General features: G+C 38.0%; 1 protein-coding gene across 1 annotated transcript in view; it reads left to right on the forward strand.

Annotated features, from left to right (window-relative positions):
* The window catches only part of LOC126355171 (ubiquitin domain-containing protein UBFD1-like), a 51799-nt gene extending 43982 nt beyond the window's left edge, over window positions 1-7817 (forward strand). The window contains exons 5-6 of the mRNA XM_050005382.1: window positions 5103-5291; window positions 7261-7817. Coding sequence (XP_049861339.1) covers window positions 5103-5291; window positions 7261-7371 — 300 coding nt within the window. The 3' untranslated portion in view covers window positions 7372-7817. The remainder of the gene's footprint in view (window positions 1-5102; window positions 5292-7260) is intronic.
* The last annotated feature ends 14983 nt before the right edge of the window (window positions 7818-22800 follow it).

Consider the following 22800-nt stretch of genomic DNA (forward strand, 5'->3'; position numbering starts at 1 on the left):
TGTTAAACTTGGTGTCACTGTTGAGACAATGACCAGTAGAGCATAAATCGGGTTAGCTATCATATCCAAGAACAGTCCAGTGGCAGAGTTTGTCAGATAATTTATAATGTTGAAGCACAATTTTTTAGAAATACAATCAATGGATTAGTTGCACTTATATAAATCTCCAAAACAAAATACGGAGTGTGGCACAGAACACAGCTCACATTTACATCATGTGTCACAGTGATCACAGTGTCTTGCAGTAATCCATCAAAAGAAAGTTACCCAGAGATAGTTCATATGATCCAGTCCTTAACGTATGCCATAACTTGAAATAATCAGTTCTACCAATGACAATGATGTCCCAAATTCACTACTATAGTCTTAGGAATCAACGTTACTAAGTTTTTGTAATACTTGTTCTTTTATGGAAATGTTGACATGTTTACATTAGAGTGCTGACCTCTTTTACTCACAAGAGTAATGCGGAGATGTTACCATACAGTAACTCTCCCCTGACCTGTGGTTCTGGATGAATTTCCCAAAGTCTTCCCCTTTTCCTAGACCTCTCCAGTTCCTTTACTTCACCCTTCTTCCTTCTCCTTCAACCCTTCTGCCTGAAGAAGGAGCCACTGGCTCCGAAAGCTTGCCAATTACAACAGTCATTTATGTATGTGTACTGCCATCGCTTGGTGAGTAGATTTTTTGTCTATCCGATTAAATAACTTGCAAATCTTGACATTTAGCTTTCTAATCCTGTCCACAAAATTCTTGATGGCTTCTCTTTGTGTTCGAGACAAATTGTTCAGCTGTTCCCAATACTTACAGCTGTTTCTGCTTCTATATTGCTGCAGCAAGCCTACCTTCAGAATTTCAAATCTCTGCAAGTTCCTTAACTACTCGTGATACACTGCCTATGCCTTAGTGTCTCCCACCAAACATAAGTTAGCCAAATGTAAAGCTGTTCCCGTGATGCAGGTTTATGAATGTTAACGGGTTTTTTTATAACTGCTAATATGTCCTCTCGTGCCAGGTACTAGAAAAGAGAGATACTAGGATAGCGATACTAGTGTGGAGGATGGCTACTGATATGTCCGGTATGTCAGTATTGATCCTTTTTGTCTTCTCTGTGAGGAGGACATAAAGTTAACTAATGCGTATGTAAGATTTAAAGATTTCATGGTACCACTTCATCCAAAGTACATTGCTCGCAAAATATACATAAGGTTCGTTGTGAACTAAGCAAATGAGGGTAGTAACTTGAAAACACCGTACCTTCTCTAGGGTTGGCCAGTAGTGCTATTTGATGAATGACACAGGGAAAGTGGGACTTATGTTTCCTTTTAAATGAACTTTCTGTGTGCTGCTTCCAACATCTGAGCATGGATACCAATTCCAGCCAAAGGCAGTTTCTGGAGGTCGTGCCTATAAACAAACACCATTACTCATTGGCCAAACAAACAAATCGAAGAGGAATTTTCGTTTGAAAATTATTAATATTTTCTGCAGGTGACACCGAAAGTCAACCAGCATGCACCTGTGAACTCAGTTTTGCTTCAACTGTTGTGCCAGCATATGAATCTGGTGGCCAAAGCAAATTCCCCATTATGAGTACTAGCCTGCTATTGACCAAATGTCTTTCTCCAAAAATTCCTCGTACAGGGAAAATTTATTATTTTTAGTCGTCATTTTCCATATTCAGAAAAAACAACTTAAATTTCCAATAAAGTAATCTTACCTAACTTACATAAAGTTGCTACAATTTTGTCAGTAATGATTCCAGATTCAGCTTTCTACTGAAAACAAAATGAGCGGACATAATTTCCTGTTGCAGAAAAATGTTTGTGTTAGATAAATGTAACGCATGTTGCAATTATTTGGAACTAAATTTGTATTGATGAAGGAAATGGGCTGATTTTAAATAACAGCTTCTTGGTCAGCACATGGAACTTGTCCAACTGTAAAACATTGATGTAGCAGGTTGGAGATTTGTCAAAGACACAGAAAGCACTCGGTGTGCTGATTTCACGTGATTGGCATGACCGAAAATATCAGGCATGACCGAAAATATCAGTAACTCCCAAAGTGAGGACAGTGTTTTCTATAGCAAATTTCCTATGATTCAACCACTTGTGCCCATTTAGTTCCCCTTCTTAATCCTGTCTTGTTTTTTAGTTTTTGTTTCCCAGTTCCTGTCTGTCTGCTCCTAGCTTTTGTTGTAACCACCCTCCCTTTCAGTAGGTATGCCTGACAGGTAGCCTACACAAGCTGCAGCTGCCTTAGAGAGAACGGAGGCGCACCTGCACCCTGTGAGGACAGCATTAGAAGAGTTGGCTCCAAACACACAATTTTTTCATTTGTCTGTTTTTTCAGTTACCATTCTCTTTTGAAAATGTTTTAAACAAAAGAACACACACTTCCGTTTCTGGGGTGTGACTTTCTTCCTTGGACGTTTCCTATTGATAACTTTGTTTCTACTGTTGAAAATGCATGTGCTTTGCTTTAAATAAAATTGTATTGTATGAAAACAACTGAACTTTCCACAGTAATGCATTTACTCGATTATAAGACAAGGTTTTTTCCCCCTAGTTTGTCATTCAAAAAGTGAAGAATTGTCTTAAATTAGCAAATTAAACTACTGCTGCTGAGGTTGACATGTTTACATTGTTTAATAGAGTATATTGGAGTCTTCTTACATTAACATATGAAGTTTTGGCTGTTATTTTGAAGAATTCAGAAAGGCAGGCCTGTGCAAATGATACTCGCCTTCGAACAGGCTCAGGATTTCCCGATATGCCGAAACGCTCAATGCAGTATTGACATTGCATGAACAATCATGTGACATTTGACTGGCTCAGCACTGAGAAACTATGATCTAGCCGTTACAACAATCTGTTGGTGTGAATTTTGTGAAATGCAGGAAGAAACGGCACAAAAGTTTATCATCTTACAAACTCTTGTTCTATTTGAGGAGGTTTGCAATAAAAGTTCTCATACATGTATGAGTACAAACATTATGCTGCTTTTTGAGTAAACATTCAAAAGCAGAAATGCTGTCCTTAAAAAAAAAATAATTCCTTGGTTCTGAACTTGGATCAATATTTTATTCGATTACAAGAGACTGTAATGATTTACTAAGTGGGTTGCAAACGAGATAGTTGGTCACTGTTCATTATTATAGTACCAGGTAAAAATGTTTCTAGCTTTTAATCAGCTATAGATCATGATTCTGACATTCAGGTGAAACAAGAAGGAAAATTTATTGAGAACGAAACAAAAGAAATCATACTAAAATGACTGTAATTGTTGTCACAAGAAAAAAGTACAGCAGCTAAATCTGTTGTGTGGAGATGGTACCAACAGACATCAGTAAATGGTGGGACGAGCGCAAGTTTGAGAATTGGGCTGAATCGTGATTGCGATCTTTACCTATGTACTAGTTGCTGTTATTACATATGACTTGCACCCTAAAACATATTGCAGTCTGTGTTCAGTTGCTCAAGCATAATACCACAAAAGGGTTGGAGGGGGAGTAGTGAGGAGGTAGCAAATTACGTTGTGTTGCCAACCGTGGGAATCTATATTGCATAGTTTAACGTTTCAGGAACATCTACCATTTTTAAACTGCAATATCCCTAAATCTGTTTAAACTGCAGTTTACCTGAATACATTTGTAGCCAGTATTGAATTGAATTTAAATTTGGTCAAATGCTCAACAAGAGTACTAATTTCTGCAGGAGACGATAAAAGCCTAGATAGGGGCCGGTGGTGGTCTTATTTGTTTCGTGCTGCAGTGTCGCCTATGCTCATCGTGACATATGACAGCAATGAAAAGGGGTGTGTCAGCTGTTGGCTCTACACAGCCAATAAGAGAGAGAACGCAGCAGGCAGATGATATATTCGAAAGCAAGAGACATTGTAACATTCCCATGTCAGTATAGAAGTGAAATTGAACAGTAACCACAATCTCAGAAATTGCAATATATTCAGAAGCAATAGCCAAATATTTGTGACAAAAAAAGTATTAATTTCACGGCTGTGCTTTGAGTATGATGAAGATTAAAAATAGTGATACCACTGGTGACAAGATTAGTAAGTGAAAATTTAGAAAAGAAAACACCTTACAAATTAATGTAAATCATTTCTTTTTCATTTTATTTCTCATAATATTATCTAAATGTAGATAATAAATGGCATAAATGTAGAATATGTATAATATTAACTTTTTAGACCCAAAATATGTTAAAAATTAATTTGTCTCAATAAGCCTCATGGAAAAAAAGAGGGTTGTCTTATAATAAGGGTCGTTTTATAGTTAGGTAAATATGGTATTTACTACTCTGCCTATTTATGAGTAGCTCTGTTACACCATTTTGTGCTGCTGTTGAAACTACACCACCTTCATCTGACTGGAAATCCTTATGCCTTATCTTCTTTCTGATTTGCTTCAAATGGTCTCCCCCCTTCCATCCCACCCCACACTGGAGTGATGGTCTTGTAATGATTGTGTATTTCATTATGTGTTACTTCATTTAAAGGTTCATTTTACACCTGCCAAAATATGTCATTAGTACGGGAAATTTGAACTACATTTGAATTCTTTCTGTTCCAAGACACAGACCTTATTTGTTTCACCTGCCAGTTGATAAGAAATAGTGACAGTGAAGGATAGTACGGTGTAGAAAGTTCATTTCTTGTGCTAGACTATCTGTTTTCATTCACATTTGCATCATTGAATGAGTAGAAGTTGTTTGTATTGAAAAGAGCAACCATTTGTTGGTCATAGATATCAAATCATAATCTAGATGTTCATTGGGAATGTTCATGTTAGTTTGATTCACAAGTAAATATGAAAAATCTTAAAAAAATGTTTTTGAAGGAGTATGGCATACATGTTTACATTGTGTTATCATTTGATGAGAGATGTAGTTACAGGTAGCTGCTGATTGTGTTGCTGTAGTAATTAAGCTATAAAATGAAGAAAGTTGCATAATATTAGGAAATTGCTATTCTAAATCTGTTCTGTGTTTTCCATACTTTCAGATAAATGCAGTTTTCATTAAGATCATCTCCATGATCTGTTTTGTATTTAAAAGGGTGTTTTTTTTTTTTCTCTTTAGGATCCATTGCCACCATTTCCTCTGTCAGGAATGTTAAATAAATCTGGTGGAAAGGTACGTCTCACTTTCAAAATGGAGCAAGATCAGGTGTGGATTGGCACTAAAGAACGCACTGACAAGATACCCATGACATCAATTAAGGCAGTTGTTAGTGAGCCAATTGATGGCCATGATGAGTATCACATAATGGTAATAGCCTCATTTCATTCATTATATCTTCATAGTTGTAGCCTATTTGTTGTGTTACTACACACAGGAATTTGGAAAATTCCTAGGTTACCTCTTGAAATATATCACTCCAATGTTTAATGATTTTATTTCACAGTCACATAAATACACAAAAATTATAGAAGGTACTAGTTCATAATGTTGACATGGTACATATTTTCTGAAGATATTGAGATTTTTGTTTCAAGTAGCAAATATTTTCTTGTTCACATTCACTAAGATTTTATCTCTCAAGGTACTAAAGAAAGTGTGCTGTTTTAAATGGAAGCTGTATAATTTTGTAATGACTTTTGCTGACTCCTGAAAATACTTTACAGTGATAAAGTCTAAATTATTTGCAAAAAAAGGTAACCTGTCAACATTATCTGTATGAGGCTGCACTCACTTGGCCACTTGCTCTCCCTCAGTCAACGCCTCGTTGTACCTGTTGTTGATCAAGACATAACACTCTTGCAGCATGAAACAATTTTGACACTCTTTGTATCAGTTTGTGTTCCTTGCTTCTTAAATCCCAAATTTATTTATTGATACACAATTTCTGCTTGTTGCTAAATGCCACAGTTACAGTCCTTGGGTATTAAAACTGCATATTTGTACTCCATATTGGACATCTCATATAAAATCAAAGATGCTGTAACTTACCAAACGAGAAAGCATTGGTTGTTGATAGGCATAATAAAAGACACACAAACACACACACAAATTTCAAGCTTTCACAACCCAAGGTTGCTTCATCAGGAAAGAGGGAAGGAGAGGGAAAGACGAAAGGATGTGGGTTTTAAGGGAGAGGGTAAGGAGTCATTCCAACACCGGGAGTGGAAAGACTTACCTGGCGGCTCCTCACATGCCAGCGATAAACTGCCTGTCACAAAATTTTGTCCAGCGAGTACATCCTGCAGAAAAAGGACGTTAAAGAGTGGCAATCTGGCAACACATTGTATTTGTGTTGTACTGTTGGTGCGCAGTGGATAGAGTTTTGGGTTATCACCACGGTCCCATTGATTGTTTCAACTGTCTATTTCTTATTTGTCTAACCACGTATTTGTTGTTTTCAGCATTACAAAATGTTATAAACTTAGGGTACATTTGACGTAAGAAATGGTGTATATTACAGTATGAAATGTCAGAATGAAATTAACAAATAAAAAAAATGCACCCCAACCCAGGACAGAACCCTCGGCCTTCTGCATGGGAACCCAAAACTCTAGCCACTGTGTCAACTGTGCAGCAGGATTAAACTGTCCTCTCAGATGTAGCTACCATACGTGTTGTTACAGTGTTGCCAGAGTGCCACTCCTTTTTCTGCCAGATATAATCGCCAGACGAAATTCTGTGAGAGACGTTTTTTTATCGCTGGCGTGTGATGAGTTATAGTTCAATCCAACCCAAAAATCCCATAATTTATGTGAACAATATTACGGGCAAAGGTAGATTGCTACTCACAGTAAAGCTGACACATTGAATGGCAGATACACACAAGAAGAAGACAGTTACATTGTTCAGAAGAGAAAATGTACCTCCCCCGACGGGTGCACGCACGCACATGCGCGCCCGCGCGCGCACACACACACACACACACACACACACACACACACACACACACACACACCAGGAATCCGTCACTCTATCACAGAGGGATCTTGGAAAGTAAGCAGGAGATACCAACAGATTTAACCATTAATCAGACTGTTAAATGTGTCAGTAGAATAGTTAAATTGGTTAGATCATTGTATGAAGGTTCTGGATTTAATTTCTAGACCCATAAATAGATTTAAAGGATTTGGAAGTTCTTTTACAGTGTACAGGTTGTCACACCGTGGAGTATTCATTTAGCAATTTACCTGAATATATTTAGCCATAGCCTTTAGATTATCTGTGAGCCAGAACAGTTTTAAAATGTGCTAGTGACATTCAAAAACTATTCTTGCAGGGAATTCAGCTTGGGCCAACAGAGGCCTCAAGATACTGGGTGTACTGGGTGCCAGCTCAGTATGTAGATGCCATCAAGGATGCCATTCTTGGAAAGTGGCAGTACTTCTGATTCTATTCTGTGGTGACTAAAAATTCAGAGTCCATTGTGGGTGCTTCTGCCCTTTCAAGTAAAACAGTTTTGTGGTGTGACTGTAATAAGACATGATATGTATTTTTCAGCACGATTTTTCATTCAACTCGATTGAAGTGGAGGCGTGCATCTGCAGTGAGAAAGTTACCAGACACTGATGTGAATATGTGATTTATCTGTATTGAGACTTTTAGGTCTTTTTTATGTAAAGCAAAATATAATACTCTTACTGTTGCTAGCACAACAGATTGGACTGATATATGTATTTATGAGTTATCAACCTCGCCTTTGCTTTCGATAGCTGGACTTTATGGTATGTCAGTTTATGAGATTGTTTAATTATGTTTTGTTGATTGTAACAATGATTGCTGTTAAATTTTTATGTTTTGATTATATATATGTAATAAATGCACAAATGAAAAACACTTTTTCTTTTAGTATGAACTGAGACTTGTTAATGGAATTACCAGGGCAGCTCAATCAAAATAGGCACTGTTTGATCTATATACTTTTCCCAGTGTTGTGTACTAGTTAAATACCTCCTTACTAGTGTTTGAGTGCTTCTTTAACTGTTTCACTGCTTTGAATGTGTGTATACAACTTGCTACACCATTCCCCACTTGTTGTGGACATCTATATGTGCGCCGCTTAGATTTTCCTACAGTGCTATGGGTGTTCCATATATCAGTAAATAAAATAGTTCATAGCATTTATCATACAAAATATGTGCCTCATTGCCTGCTATGACTTTTCCAAGTTTTGTCTCCTGTTACAGTGTTGTATACAGATTTTAACCTACCTCACTCAAATTTTGTGAGCATTTCATTACGCCATCTGACAAGCCTATTTTTTGAGCTTTGGTCAAATTGTGCTGAAATCATCAGGAACAGATGATCTTCAGAGTTAAATATTCATTCAAAATCAAATCTACTGCTAGTTTCAATTTGTCTATGATGCCTCCATTTCACAGTAAGTCACATGTGAATCATCTTCAATTGTGTTGGACAAAATTCATCACTGGAAACCTGACTCGCAACAAAAACCTGCAAACCACAATACTAAACAGTCTTTGCTGAAGGTAGTTGACTGCCAAATATAGAATGAAGTGATTTCAGACATTGTTGTTGAGTTAGGCATTTACAAAAATTATGAAAAATCCTCGGAAAACTTTTACATCAGATTTCCATATTTTTGCAATGTTGTTTCTTTGAACATTAATTGTAAACAAACTACCCAGCCATTTTCTGATGTGCCACATATATATTATTTTATAGGATGGTCAGAAAAAGTCTCAAAAGCTTGTAAGGATGTTTCAGGGTAGGTTGTTCTGAGAAATAACTTTTAAGAAAAAAACTGGTACATTGTGCCATTTCTAAGGAAATTAGTATGGAAGTTAGCCAGTCAGGCTGTTGTGTACATAAATTCAACCAGCTCATCGGAGATGGTGTCGCCAAATAACTTACCTGTAAGTGCTAATTAACTCAGAAGTCAGATAATTTTGGCTGAGTATGTTAGGCTGAATGACGGAAAGCATTTTCTACTGTGGTATTCATGAATGTTACTGTTGATTTGAACTGCAGTAAATTTTTGACAACTTTGCGAGGGAATAAATGTACTGTGCCTATTATCCAAATACCCAATTGATAAAGAAGTGAATCTGACAGACTAAAAATGTGTACCACACAGACAGAGTGAAAGACTGATTGTGGATACAGTTTTCTAGGCTATGGCTAAGTCATTTTTCCACAGTATCCTTTATTCCGAGAGTTCTAGTGACACAAGACCTACAGAACAACTTCTGTGAGGTTGTAAAGTGAGAGGTATGTGCTGGTGAAAGGCAGGTTAAGAGTTGGACCTAATATTGATTATTCTCCATTTTAAATATGCTTCACTGTGTGCTCTCCCTGGGTTTCTTAATACAACAGTTTGCACCCCCTCAGATAGGACAGGATGTTTAAAAAACAATAGACATATTAGAAAGTATTTATATCTTTGCCATGGCTAGGTTATTGGAGGAATGAATACATTGTCTAGTTTATATACATTCCTGATAGACATTGTCTTCTGTTTTCTTGGTTACGTGTTGTAAAACAGCTATTCCACAGCAGAAATCACTTTGTGTTCTGTAATTTACAAAGTGTAACTCCGCGAGGACAGTGCAAAGAAGTTTCTGGTTGATGTGCCAAACTGATCCTCCAAATGGGTGGAATAAGTACAGATGGTGTCAACAGTTTGTAGACACAGGATGTGTATGTAAAGGGAAGGGTCCTTGACTGCCCTCATGTTTCTGACAAAAATGTCACATTGATTCAAATGGCTTCCCAACATAGTCCTACAATATCAGCTCTTGTGATTCGGGACTTCTAAATGCCTACAACAATCATTTGGCATATCTTATGATGTTAGTTGGTTATGAAGCTGTGCAAGTTACAGCTGTTTCAGGCTCTGCATCACAATGACAAACGCAAACGTGGAATTTTCTGACAAGTTTCAGAATATTATTGTCAATGATCACACTTTTGCACAGCAAATCATCTTCAGCAATGAAGTGACTTTCCATCTTAGTGGGAAAGTAATCAAACACAATGTTTGAATGAGGCATACAGAACCCACATGGACACACTGAATATGTAGGAGATTCTCCCAAAATCAATTCATTTTTTGCAATATTCCACTTGTCTGTTTACTGCCCATTCTTCTTTGATGGAAACTTGGTTAACAGTCAGTAGGATTTTACGATGTTATGAAAGTGGATGGTTCCGAGGCTGAACAAGGACAACTTCATTTTTCACTGCAGTCACCAAGTGCATGAGTATATGAATGAAACCCTATCAAACTGTTGGTTTAGTTTTCAAACAGCTGGCAAATTAGCACTTCTCAGTTGGCCTCTATGGTCACTTGACTTGATGCTCTGTAGTTTCTTCTTGTGGGGTTTTGTTAAGAATAACGTTGATGTGCCAATAGTACCACTGAACATGGAGGAGTTGAAGAACTAAATCTATACTGGCTTAACATCAGTGACAATATACTTGCTGACCCGAGTAGGGGAGGAATTGGAGTACTGATGTAATATTGTTTATGTTGCTGGTGGAGGACATATTGATCATTCATAATCCAAACCCGAGAGATATGTAAATGTGTCCCAAGTTCCACAGTTGTATGTCTTAACATTTTAATAAATATATACATTCGAAAGATGTATATTCTTTTTGAAACACCAGCAAATTTGTCTCAGCCAATGAAGGTCAAAAATTAAATGTCTAAGAATTTTGACTAATCTATTTCATTGATTCCTGTATCATTGTGCATTATTTCTAATAGCATGGTCAGGCCTTGTGCAGTACTGAATTGCATGTATTGTGTTTTATCAAAATTAGGTGACCGTCCATATGCAGATAATCAGTTATTAATTTTCAAGAAAATAATTGGTATTTTTTCAGATGAGATTTCTGCATTAGTCATGTCCATAATACTACTTCCGTCATCATCAAATTGAACTATTTCTGCTGCTTGGATATATGACAGTGTATCATTTACATATTGAGAGAACAAGAATAGACCGAATACTGATACCTGTGCTGATAAGTCTCCATTTTAAAGGTTATGTTTTTTTGTGGACACTCCTGGGTTTTTAAAGCAACAGTTTGCACTCTCTTAGTAGTATTAAAACCAGTTATGAACAAGTACTTGACTAATGATGATTGAAACAAACAGCTGTATTGTAATCCAACGTCAGACTGCCATCAACATACGAACCACAATGACAAAGACCAATGAAGTCTTCAAATGGAAACATTACAACTTATTAAGCATGTTACAGCAGCATGTGGGATCAACAAAGTTGAGTGCAATGGGGCCAAAATCAACTGGATTCCATAACTCCCAGTAAAATCCCTCCAATGGTCAGGTGATGCTGCATTTTGGAGTCTCTGATGGAGTGGCAATGTTCAAGGAAGGAAATCTTGTAAGGTATGAATTCCTGAAAAAGTCTTCTACAAACTGTTTATCCTTTCACAGTTAAACAAATGTTAAATTTAATGGAAAGGATAGTTGCTACGTACCATATATTGTAGATACTGAGTTGCAGATAGGCATCTCCACTATATTGTGAGTAACAATTGTCCTTTTTGAACATTGTCATTATTCCATCTTGGATTTTCCATTATTTAAGTGTTAAATTTAGATGAAAGAGTTAAAGCATCAGACAGAGCTGTTAGAAACCTTGAAAACAGGTAAAGACAGTGTGGACAAGCAGGAAAAAGGAATTTGCAAGATGAGATGGAAGAGGATGCAGACAAGCCATCATACAGAGCTGGGATGCACTGAGGACTTAAATAGCTATTTCCCAGAACTTCTGTTAGTGTACTTTTTCTCAGCTTCTAATTTGTTAATTTGTCAGCTTCTAATTTGTTCAAAATCACAGGGTATACTTATTCGAGTGTTGTCCATATTTTAACATGGGGGATTTCTTATTTTGTAAAAATCGAAGAAGTTAGGGCCTGACATAAATCAAAAAGTGTAGGCAGTTTTTGTTTTAATGTTTTACAGAAATAACTGTTAACTTAAAACTAATAAAAATAATTTTAGAGATCCCTCTGTTAAAGTAGTTTCAAATGTATAACCTACAAGTCTCTTCTTCTTTTTAAATTTTATTCCTAATAGTTTTTTAGAGAAGATAACTTTTATAGGAATAAATTTTACATTGTTTAAGATAGGGATTTCCAAACCTGTCCCTTCCATTAAGCCTATGTAACTTCGTATCAGGGTACAACTTAACATGATATATACGTAGAATTGTAAAACCAAACTGTAGTATAACATATCCAGCATTGAGATGACTGTATGGGCAAGCCAATAAACTAAAAGAAATGACGAAACATATTCTTAGACGTCGTCTCATTATGAAAACAACAAACATGCTGTGAAAGCTATCGCTAAGGCGCAGCACGATCTACAGGGTACTGCCTGCCATGTAGCACTCAGAGCCCGCAGGGGTCTGTGACCTCGCGTGGCCCAGATCACTGCATTCGACGCAGCTAGGTGGACATGCCACACTACCGAGGGGGCGCATGAGACACGCCGCACACCAGATGTTAGTGTGGGGGATGCACTTCCCACTGCACCATCTACCACCCTCACTGAAAGATTTTCACAGATGTCTCGCTTGTGTTTGTTATATACATTTTAAATTGCTACTGTGGATGTTTGATGACAACTGTGTGTCTTACTTTTGTAACAATACACTGGATTTTTAGTTCTGATGATTCATTACAGTTGAAACCTTATATAACATCTATGATCAAGACATTTGTAAATAAAATGACATATTTTTCTAATTACTAAATTTAGAACATAAGCTGAGGCTGAAATAACGCTGAAAATATTTTCCCTGCTGGTCAGTAATAATTTGGCAATAAACAGTGTTTTAAAAAACAGTGTACGTAAATCAAACATATGCAACAAAATCTGCAATAAATGAAAACTTTTGTACGCCACAAACAACGGAAAATGAAGCCAAATGTCTGAAGAGAGTTTCAGCATTAGTTTTCACTCATTTGTGTCTGACAGAGTTACTATGAATAAAAAGAACGCATCAACATTTTCCAGTGTAAAAGTGACAATCTTGTGTTGAGAATAAAACCGGCAGAACTAATATTTCTTTCAGAACCAGAGCTAGATGCTTGTATACACAATATTTTTTGTCAGTCTTCTGAAGAGTTGAAAAAAATTTTGCCCACTTGCTTTCCAGTAAGAAGCCATGTTTTCTTCCTTTTTGCAGTTTTATTTAAAAATCCCCCCAGCTCATTTATTGGAGTAAGACTATCATTGACTTCTGCAAACAAATCATCTAGTTCCGACCAATCTTGCTCTTTGTGCTCAGTGAGCCACACAGGACCAAATACCACAGATGGTGACTGATAGTCTGTACCACTGTCTGCATAGAGAAAAATAATGCTAAGATTGGTAACAAAAGGTACTAAATGGAAGTGAAGTAATGAACATTACTCGCAATACAAAATGCAGTAATGAACTCTTCACTTTGTGAACAATGAGACATATACATACCTGAATCATCACTTGTACTTTCGTCTGGAGAGTACGAATCCTCTTTGTCAGAATCGTTAATTTCAGATCCTGCATCTCCATAAAGAATATCTAAGATCTCTGCCTTCATCAACTTGCTGCGTGATATTTACACGATCGTAAACACTTGTGAATGAACTGCAGGTAAATTTGTCTTTCCAGTGCTCACAGCTGCTCCCAGAATAAGATAGCCGACACGTGCTTGCCTCTTGTGGTAGAAGAGTAAAATACCTCCACATTAGTTGACGAAATTGCTTTGGAGACGCCCTTACGGAGCCAAATAAAGGCTCGCCCGTACGGTATACGGGCGCCGTCGCCAACGTTAGGGCGGCCGCGCCAGTATGGTGTACGGGCACCGTGCTGTAAGTGTTAACTTTTCCTCTAATTATAATTTGAAGGGTCTGTGTAACAGTCCTATTTCAGAGACTTCTCTGTTCTGTGGCACCTGACTCAAATGTTGTAATAGTATCATCTTCCATTCCTTGAAGGACTGCAAAGATTCTCATCTTTTAAATGCTATAAAATAAACTACAGTGTATAAGAATTGCAGTAATAGTATAGCATACATGCCATAAGCAGAGAAATTAGTTCGTTCATCACCTTGATATCAGTTCCTTCCATTTGGGCCATTTCTCCCTTCTCAGACAGCTTTTCGCATAAAGCCGAGTATTGGCTTCCACCGATTCTAATGATGTCAACCATTTATTCTATTGAGTGTCACTGGACAGTTCTAGGGGTCTGTCAAGAGCATAAAGGAGGCCACTTTTCTTTGCATAATTGACAAGTTCTTTCGCTGCAGTCTAATGGATGATTGATGCACATACAGCGTGTCTTAAAAGTTTCGGGTCAAAATGAAAGAGGTGATAGTGGGTCGACACCCGATTATATTGAGATAGGGGACCAATGATCAGAAATGCGTATTTATTCTGTTTACGGACATACAAACAGTACTCCGCATGATGACAATGTAGGACATTGTAATTATTCAAAGTGATGACTGTCAGTTTCAATTCACACATGGCAACTGTGCATGAAGTTCTGCTGCACTCTCTTGTAGATTCCTGGTGTCTGTGGTACCAGGATACAGGTAGCTTGGACCCTAGCAAGCAGGTCTACATCCATTTCTATGTGGGTTTCTCACATGCACATCTTGATGTAACCCCAGAGGAAAAAGTGTAGAGGTGTGAAGGCCCCGTAAATGATCAAAGATTTGGTCAAACTTGTCTATGCTTGCCAAATATTTGATTGAGTAGGGTGCTGTTTGACCTACTTGTCAAGTATAGTGTGTGTTTGAGAGGTATTTTGACTGACAGAAAGTTTGACAAGATGGTGAACATTATTTATGTTAATGATTTGCCGCATATGTTTAGTGAAAAATGGTTTTGTTACAATTTATCTCACTATATCATGAGTTTCCACAACTATAGAAATAGCAGTCACTGGTTAAAAAAAATAGCATTGATAGATGCCAAAATTGTAGAGGTATCACATCTTTCCCAGCTACATATTATGCTGGAAGAGATTATGAACAAGGTCATTATTTTACACGTAACATACAAGCAGGAGTGCAGAAATAAAAGAAATCGAAATTCTCCAGTTTTTCCAAGGACGATGGGGTCTCTATGTTCCTGTGTTACAGAATTTTAATGAACTGTCAATAGAGGAGCAAGTAGAAGAGAATAAATTTTCACATACATATGTGTTTGTTTTCAGTTGAGGGTGAAGTAACTCTAATCTACCCATTTAATGTTTCATTGTCCATCCGCAGAAAGTAGTTGTAACCTTCAGGTTCCGAGTGCAACATTTCCATTTACAGGTTTTCATGTGTATATTTCTCCCTCATTTTAAACCTTCTCTCGACCAGCTTCTTCTTCTTCTTCTTCTTCTTCTTTAAACACAGTGCCAGAGTCAATGATAGAAGTGCTTTGTCTACATTTGTAACCATTCCCACTAGTGCCGAAATACAGCATGCATGAGAAGCATCTGCTTTAAATGTAAGGTTAAACTGACAAGCTTTCATTGTACGTGTATGAGCTTGTTTCACACATACAGGGCTAGATGTGAGCAATTTTGACAGACAAGTTTTTTGTTATTACGTCTTTAACAAGTTTTTAGAAGTTTCATTGTCCATTTGAAGAAAGTTGATATAATCTTCTGCTTCTGAGAGTAATATTTCCTTAGCAGACTTTCATGAGTTAAATCCCTCTCTCACTTTAAGCCATTCCCTGGACCAGTGTCATGTTTTCATCTTCTTCTTCAAACACAGTATCAAAGTCAATGACAGGACTGTTTTGTCGACATTTGCGGCCATTGTCACTACTGTCAAAATACTCACAAACATGAACAGCATCTGTTCAAAGTGAGGTTCAACTGAGAAGTTTCATTTGTACTCGTACGGGCTTGTTTCAGAAATCCGTAGCTGGACAAGGACTCATTTGACAAACAGGTTTGATCGTTTGCGGGGGACTTCAGATCCGATGATCACACTGGCCATAGCACAGGACCTCTACTTCCCATCCAATGATGGGGGTATGTGTTAGTCTGGTGCTTGTGAACATTAACTTCAAAGTGAATTGGTGCACCACCGAGTTGAAACCACATCCTTTCACAGACAACAAGGGGTACAGTCTCCAAGAACTGTGGCAGTACATCATGCAGGAAAAGGAGATAATGTGGACCAGTGAAATGGGGAGGCAGCAAATAAGGTGATCTTGGACAATGCCGGCCCATATGTTGACAGAGAATTGTTGCTGGCAGCCACCAATGTGGGTGGCATAGGGACTGCCCTCACGCCAGACGCAGCTGTTGCAAGTTGAAATGAGCATCACAGGCGAACGAGGCTTCATCTATGAACATTGCAAACTATAGGAAGTTTGGCATTGCAGCACTGAGGTGGATAATCCATTAACAGAAGTGAACACAGCACTCAAAATCCGTTAGACCCATGCCATGTGGCATGAATGCCCTGTCTCTTGGAAGTTGGTATCCACAAAGATAAACTTTTTCCGGTTATGATTTTGCCTGTTGAGAAAGCATTCTCTGCACATTTGTACTGCTTTATGGGCACTACATCTTGCTGTACCTTACATTAAATGCATGTCTGCCAACTCTCCTGACGAATTACTTTCCATTTCTGACTACATGTCATGCACTGTACGCAGTAATGCACATTACGTGGACACATCACAAGCTGTCTGATGTAATGGATGACTGACACCAAGGATAGCGGTGTTCGTGCGGCACAGGTTAATGGGTTGGTTTTGATGCATGCGGTCGCCACATAGCACACATGCTGTGAGCTAAGATGTGTACAATATGTATGATGCACAGCAGCGGTCTGCACTGTTTATCAACTGCTGCCTGTTTCCAGTCTACAACAGATTCCCAGGATCTTTGTGAGAATGCAGCAGAATTGCACGCACCATTACAATGCTTGAATTTATGATATTTGCCTGCTTTATTTCTTCACTGATAGTCCTCTGTGTCGATGTACTGCGTTGTTATACTAGCTGAAAAATGAGGAGGTTGAAGTTCAACACTGACTAGTGTAAATGATGTAGCCAGTAGTTGTGTTTCACAATTCTTTAGTTTCATTGTTAACCCCGCCCCCCCCAATATTACACAGTTATATGGCCAGTTCATTATTGCTTAATGATAAACCTTATTAGTGCATTGCAGGCAAGCATCAGCATACCACTACAATAGTTTGCTGTAGAACATCTATATGCAACAAAAACCTAACCACACAATTCTTGAAGAATAATATGGTATGTTTGACACTATTTCCCAAATAAATTGAACACACACTGTCATTGTTTTAACACATGGCCTATTGGTGTTACACTAATTGCACTGTTAAGGTAATTCATTATCATTACTCTACCTGATACAGACTTCTCCTCTGAAAATCGACCATGGACTGACCGAGTCGGGACCTAAAATAGAGCCTTTATATATCCTCACAATAACAGGCAGTAAAACTATAAATTGTTTGATGTTTAATTTACAGAAATTACAATTAAAACGTACCACATTCAATTAACTGAATACACGGAAAAATTATTTCTTTTTAACAGTTTATTCTGCCACAAATGTTAAGACAAATTATTTGTTTAAATAATGAAATTAACAGACACATTGATACAAACAATGCTTTTGACAAATCTGGTAATTATTTTGGAATTAATTAGGGGCTAGCTTTGCTAATTGTTTTCAAATAGAGCCAAATAAATACTTTAAGAATCTTAGTAGTTCTTGTTCCAAATGTTTATAGGTAGTATAAATTTATACTTCTTTATTAGTCAACAATGGAATTTAAGTCACAAAACAATTACTGATTTCACCCTATAACAAAAGTATTAGCTAGGAATGGTCAAAATTAATTAGGACATTAATTACATACACAAAACTAAGCACAAAGTTAGACCTGGTGGCATATTTCTTAAGACTGAGGACCAACCTTTCTCTCTTATGAAAATACAGATTATACTCATGTATATTAATGGTAATTAGTCAAAAATGAAAATAAAATTGATTTAAGGAGGCAGATGGCAAAATAAGAAAAGAAGATCGTAGTTTGCTTCATCACATTACCGCCTCATTGGGTTGACCAGATAGATATTGCAAATAGCTGACTGGGCGATACAGTGACACAGGTGACATCAGAATGTGGGTTTAACAGTCTACACATAAATGAACATTACCGGTACATAAGAAATCTTATCAAAAACTACAGTACACATGTTTTTCAAATTTCTACTTATATGAACTGGCCACATGAAATCCCCATACAAAATATTTGCATATACTGTATTGTTGGAGGGCTGTTTGAAATGTTATCAGAATCACCACAAGATGTCGGCACTAGCACAATGAGTTGTTCACGTGATATTCATTGGCCTGTTGCCGCATCAGTGCTTTTGGAAGAGAGCTGTGGTGGTGACATGGCTCTGTTGTTCCTCCCACGTAGTGATTTGCAAAGATCGACAAAATCAAGATTCGATCATTGATTAAGTACTTCGTAAAGAAAGGTATGAAAGAAAAGGACATTCATGCCGATTTCCAGAATACACTGGGGGACTGTGCTCCCTCATTTTCAACTGCTGCCAAGTGGACAAATGAATTTAAATTTGATTGGGAGAGCTTAGAGGATGATCCACGCAGTGGTTGGCCAAGATGTGTCACTACTCCAGAAATAATTGCACAAAATGGTCATGGGGGATCGCCAATTGAAAGTGTGTGTGATTCCTCACGCTTGTCAGACATCATTTGAAACGGTAGATCACATTTTAGTTGAAGAACTACAAATGAAAAAATTATCTGCAAGATGGGTGCCGAAAGTGTTGACACGTACCGTTGCTATGGCAACAGTACACAAACTAAAGTAAGAACTGTTGCCACACCCACCTTATTCACCTGATATGGCTCTGACAGACTTCCATCTCTTCCCAAACCTTGTAAGCACTTTTTTTTTCTATTCTGTCCTGAGAACTTTTCAAACCACCTTAGTACAATGGCACTAAATATTCACAAATTATATTTTTAATGAAATTAAGCATCTTTATCGTATGTGATTTCCTTTTTTGATAAACAAAGATTGCATTCTAAGATACATATCACTTTATACAAGTCCTGTCTCGCTGCAAAAAATAAATTATCCTGGGTTGCGGAAAGCTAAATTGCACTGCACATTGCAGTTCATTGTTAGACAGCAATTTTCACTTGCTCAATATTTAGTACTTTTCACAAACGTTTTCTCTCTTTTAATGAGCTTTAACACATTTCCTCACCAAGTCGTCCACACCTTCAACAGGTCCAAGTGGCAGTTAGTTAGGAAACACACTGCCATCAGTTCCTTTGGAGGTGGTTCTCCTCTGCCGCAGTACATGAAAAAAATTCACTACCTAGCTCTTTGTCCAAATATTTCAGTTTGTTTATTCTAAGCTGAGAGAAATCTTTCACAGTACCCTTCATAGAGTCAAATCTCTCTCCTCCCCAAAATTCACTCAAAATTCTCTTATGCTTCTCTTCCGACCAATATTCACCTAAAAATGCTTTCTTAAAGCTATGCCATGAAGTACAACTATCAGCTATTTGAGCTGCCCATCCATAAGAGGTTTTCAAAAAACCTCTCACAAATGACACTTTCTCTTTGTCGTTCCATTTTTCAGGCAAATCATTAAATTCCCTAATGAAATCTGGTGGATGCACTTCCCCATTTGGTTAAAGATTATTAAATTTCTTACAACTAACAAATGAAGGACCCTTTGGGTCACTACAAACTCTATGCCTTAGATTTTGTACCTCTTCCACCTTTTTCTCTATTAGCCAATTTTGAATCTACAATTTTTATTTACTTGTACCAGTTTTTCCTCTACCACTACTGCACACATGATTTCTACCTCCATTTCTAAATCATTTTTAATCTGATCAATGTGGTTCTCAAGTTTAACCCTATTTTCAGCACAAAATTTCCTGGCTGCTTTGACTTCATCTTTACACTGTTTCTCGAAAGCCTCCACCCTCCTACTATAGTCATCACAAAGCCTCTTTCTCTCTTCTACATATTTATGCTCATTTATGTTAATTTCTCATTAGTGTTATGTACTACTTTCTCTATCTTTTCATCACAATCTTTAACTACTGCCTCAGCCTTCTTATTTAATTCTGAAACATTATAGATGACTGCCTTAATCTCCTTTTTAATTGCTTTCTTCAGTTCATTCTTTAAGCTAACTATGTCATTTCTAAAGCTATCAGTTTTCTTTACCACGCCATTAATGTCTTCTTTCATACTATTTTCCACCCTACTAATGTCTTCTTTTGTACACATACCACTCATAATTTGCATTAACATCACATCCAATTTTCCATCTGCGATAAACTGTTGCCTTCATGCAGACTTTCACTACTAGATTCCTTCCCCTTAGCCTTAATGATTACATCCACTTCAGTACTGTTTTCATCCATTTCACTCACATTGCCCCACAATGGAGATAACACTTTTATCATTTTGTCTACAATAGGATTTTTGTCCACATCATTCAAAGTTACATTCATGTCCGATTTATAGCCACTATCATCTACAGAACCAGTCTTTTGGTTTATTTAAAAACTTAACCTCCACAGCTGTGTTATCAGTTGCATCACTCACTTGTTGTCCATTCTCCCCCATCACACTGTCTTGTTTGTTAAGGCCACTCGTTATGTATCACTTAATATAAAATAGCTTTTCCTACGAATTACCTTGTTTTTATTGGTTACCCTGCTGCTGCTGTGGTTGTCATCTCGATTTGTCACCTTCACAGCCGCTAGAAGTTGTAAGTTTCTCAGTGATGTGTGTTGTTTATCCCGGTCGGCTGCATCCACCTGTGTGCTGATTGGTTGCTCTTGTACTCAATGGCTGCTTCCATAGAACTCACTCGCTGATAGGCTGCTGCCATACTGTGGCCATGAAACACATGCACTAATTGGCTGTTGCACTTCCCTCTTTAATAGTGGCTACATCAATTCTGATATTTCAATATTGTCTGTTCACTGCCCTTGACAAAATTCTGATGCCACATGTACCACACACTCACTTCATTAAAATCACTGCATTGCAAACCGTTATTGAGTTCACTGTTCAAAGTTCGTGAGTCCTTGCTTATCGTATCCAAATACAATAGTCCTCTCCCGAAAGGCCATCATATGTGAGGTTCGCTTGCTTTATTTCTTCATTAATAGTCCTTGGTATTGATGTACTGCTTTGTTATACTGGCTGAAAAATGGGGGATGGAAGTTCAACACTGACTACTGCAAATGATGTAGCCAACTGTTGTGTTTCACAGTTCTTTACTTTCACTGTTCACAACAACCTCCCCCCCCCCCCCCCCCCCCCCCCAGTATTACACAGTTACATGGCCAGTTCTCTATTGGCTAATGATAAACCTCATTAGTATGTTGCAGGCAAACATCAGCATACTGCTACAATAGTTTGCTGTTGAACATCTATGAGCAGTAAAAGCTTTACCACACAATCCTTGAAGAATAATAAGGTATTTTTTGTAACATTCACTAGGCTGATGTATCACCTTGTAAAATCCCCTCTGCAGAATGACAAACACTAACTTATAACGCACTGGACCCCTTGGTCTGTCTGGTATGATAAGCGGTAGATTTACAGGGGTGCGTGGCATGTAATCTTTGTGACTTACACTATGTGATCAAAAGAAACTTGGCTGGAAATGACTTATAACTTTGTGGTGCCCTCCATTGGTAATGCTGGAATTCAATATGGTGTTGGCCCACCCTTAGCCTTGATGACAGCTTCCACTCTCGCAGACATACATTCAAATAGGTTCTGGAATGGGGAATTGGGGAAAGGCAGCCCATTCTTCGTGGAGTGCTGACCTGAGGAGAGGTGTCGATGTCAATTGGTGAGATCTGGCACAAAGTTGGTGTTCCAAAACGACCCAAAGGTGTATAGGATTCGGTTCTGGACTCTGTGCAGGCCAGTCCATTACATGGATGTTATTGACGTGTAACCACTCCACCACAGGCTGTGCATTATGAACAGGTGCTCAATCGTGTTGAAAGATGCAATCACCATCCCTGAATTGCTTTTCAACAGTGGGAAGCAACAAGGAGCTTAAAACATCAATGTAGGCCTTTGCTGTGATAGTGCCATGCAAAACAACTAGGGATGCAAGCACCCTCCTTGAGAGACACAACCACACCATAACACTGCCACCTCTGAATTTTACTTTTGGCACTACACACTCTGGCAGATGACATTTACCGGGCATTCACCATACCCACACCCTGCCATCAGATTGCCACATTTTGTACCACGATTTGTCACTCCACGCCATGTTTTTGCACTGTTCAATTGTCCAATTTTTATACTCCTTACACCAAGCGGGGCGTTGTTTGGCATTTACTGGGGTGTTGTGTGGCTTATGAGCAGCTGCTCAACCATGAAATCCAAGCTTCTCACCTCCTGCCTATCTGTCATAGTACTTGCAGTGGATCCTTATGCAGTTTGGAATTCCTGTGTGACGGTGTGGGTAGATGTCTCCTATTACACATTACGACCCTCTTCAACTGTTGGCGGTCTCTTGTCAGTCAACAGATGAGGTCGGCGTGTATGCTTTTGTGCTATGCATGTCCCTTCACTTTTTCACTTCACTATCACATCAGAAACAGTGGACCTAGGGATGTTCAGCAGTCTGGAAATCTCACATACAGACGTATGACACAAGTGACACCCAATCAACTGACCACATTCGAAGTCCGTGAGTTCCGCAGAGTGCCCCATTCTGCTCTCTCACGATGACTAATGTC

Source organism: Schistocerca gregaria, chromosome 3 (assembly GCF_023897955.1).
Source record: "Schistocerca gregaria isolate iqSchGreg1 chromosome 3, iqSchGreg1.2, whole genome shotgun sequence".
NCBI classification, from domain to species: Eukaryota; Metazoa; Arthropoda; class Insecta; order Orthoptera; family Acrididae; genus Schistocerca; species Schistocerca gregaria.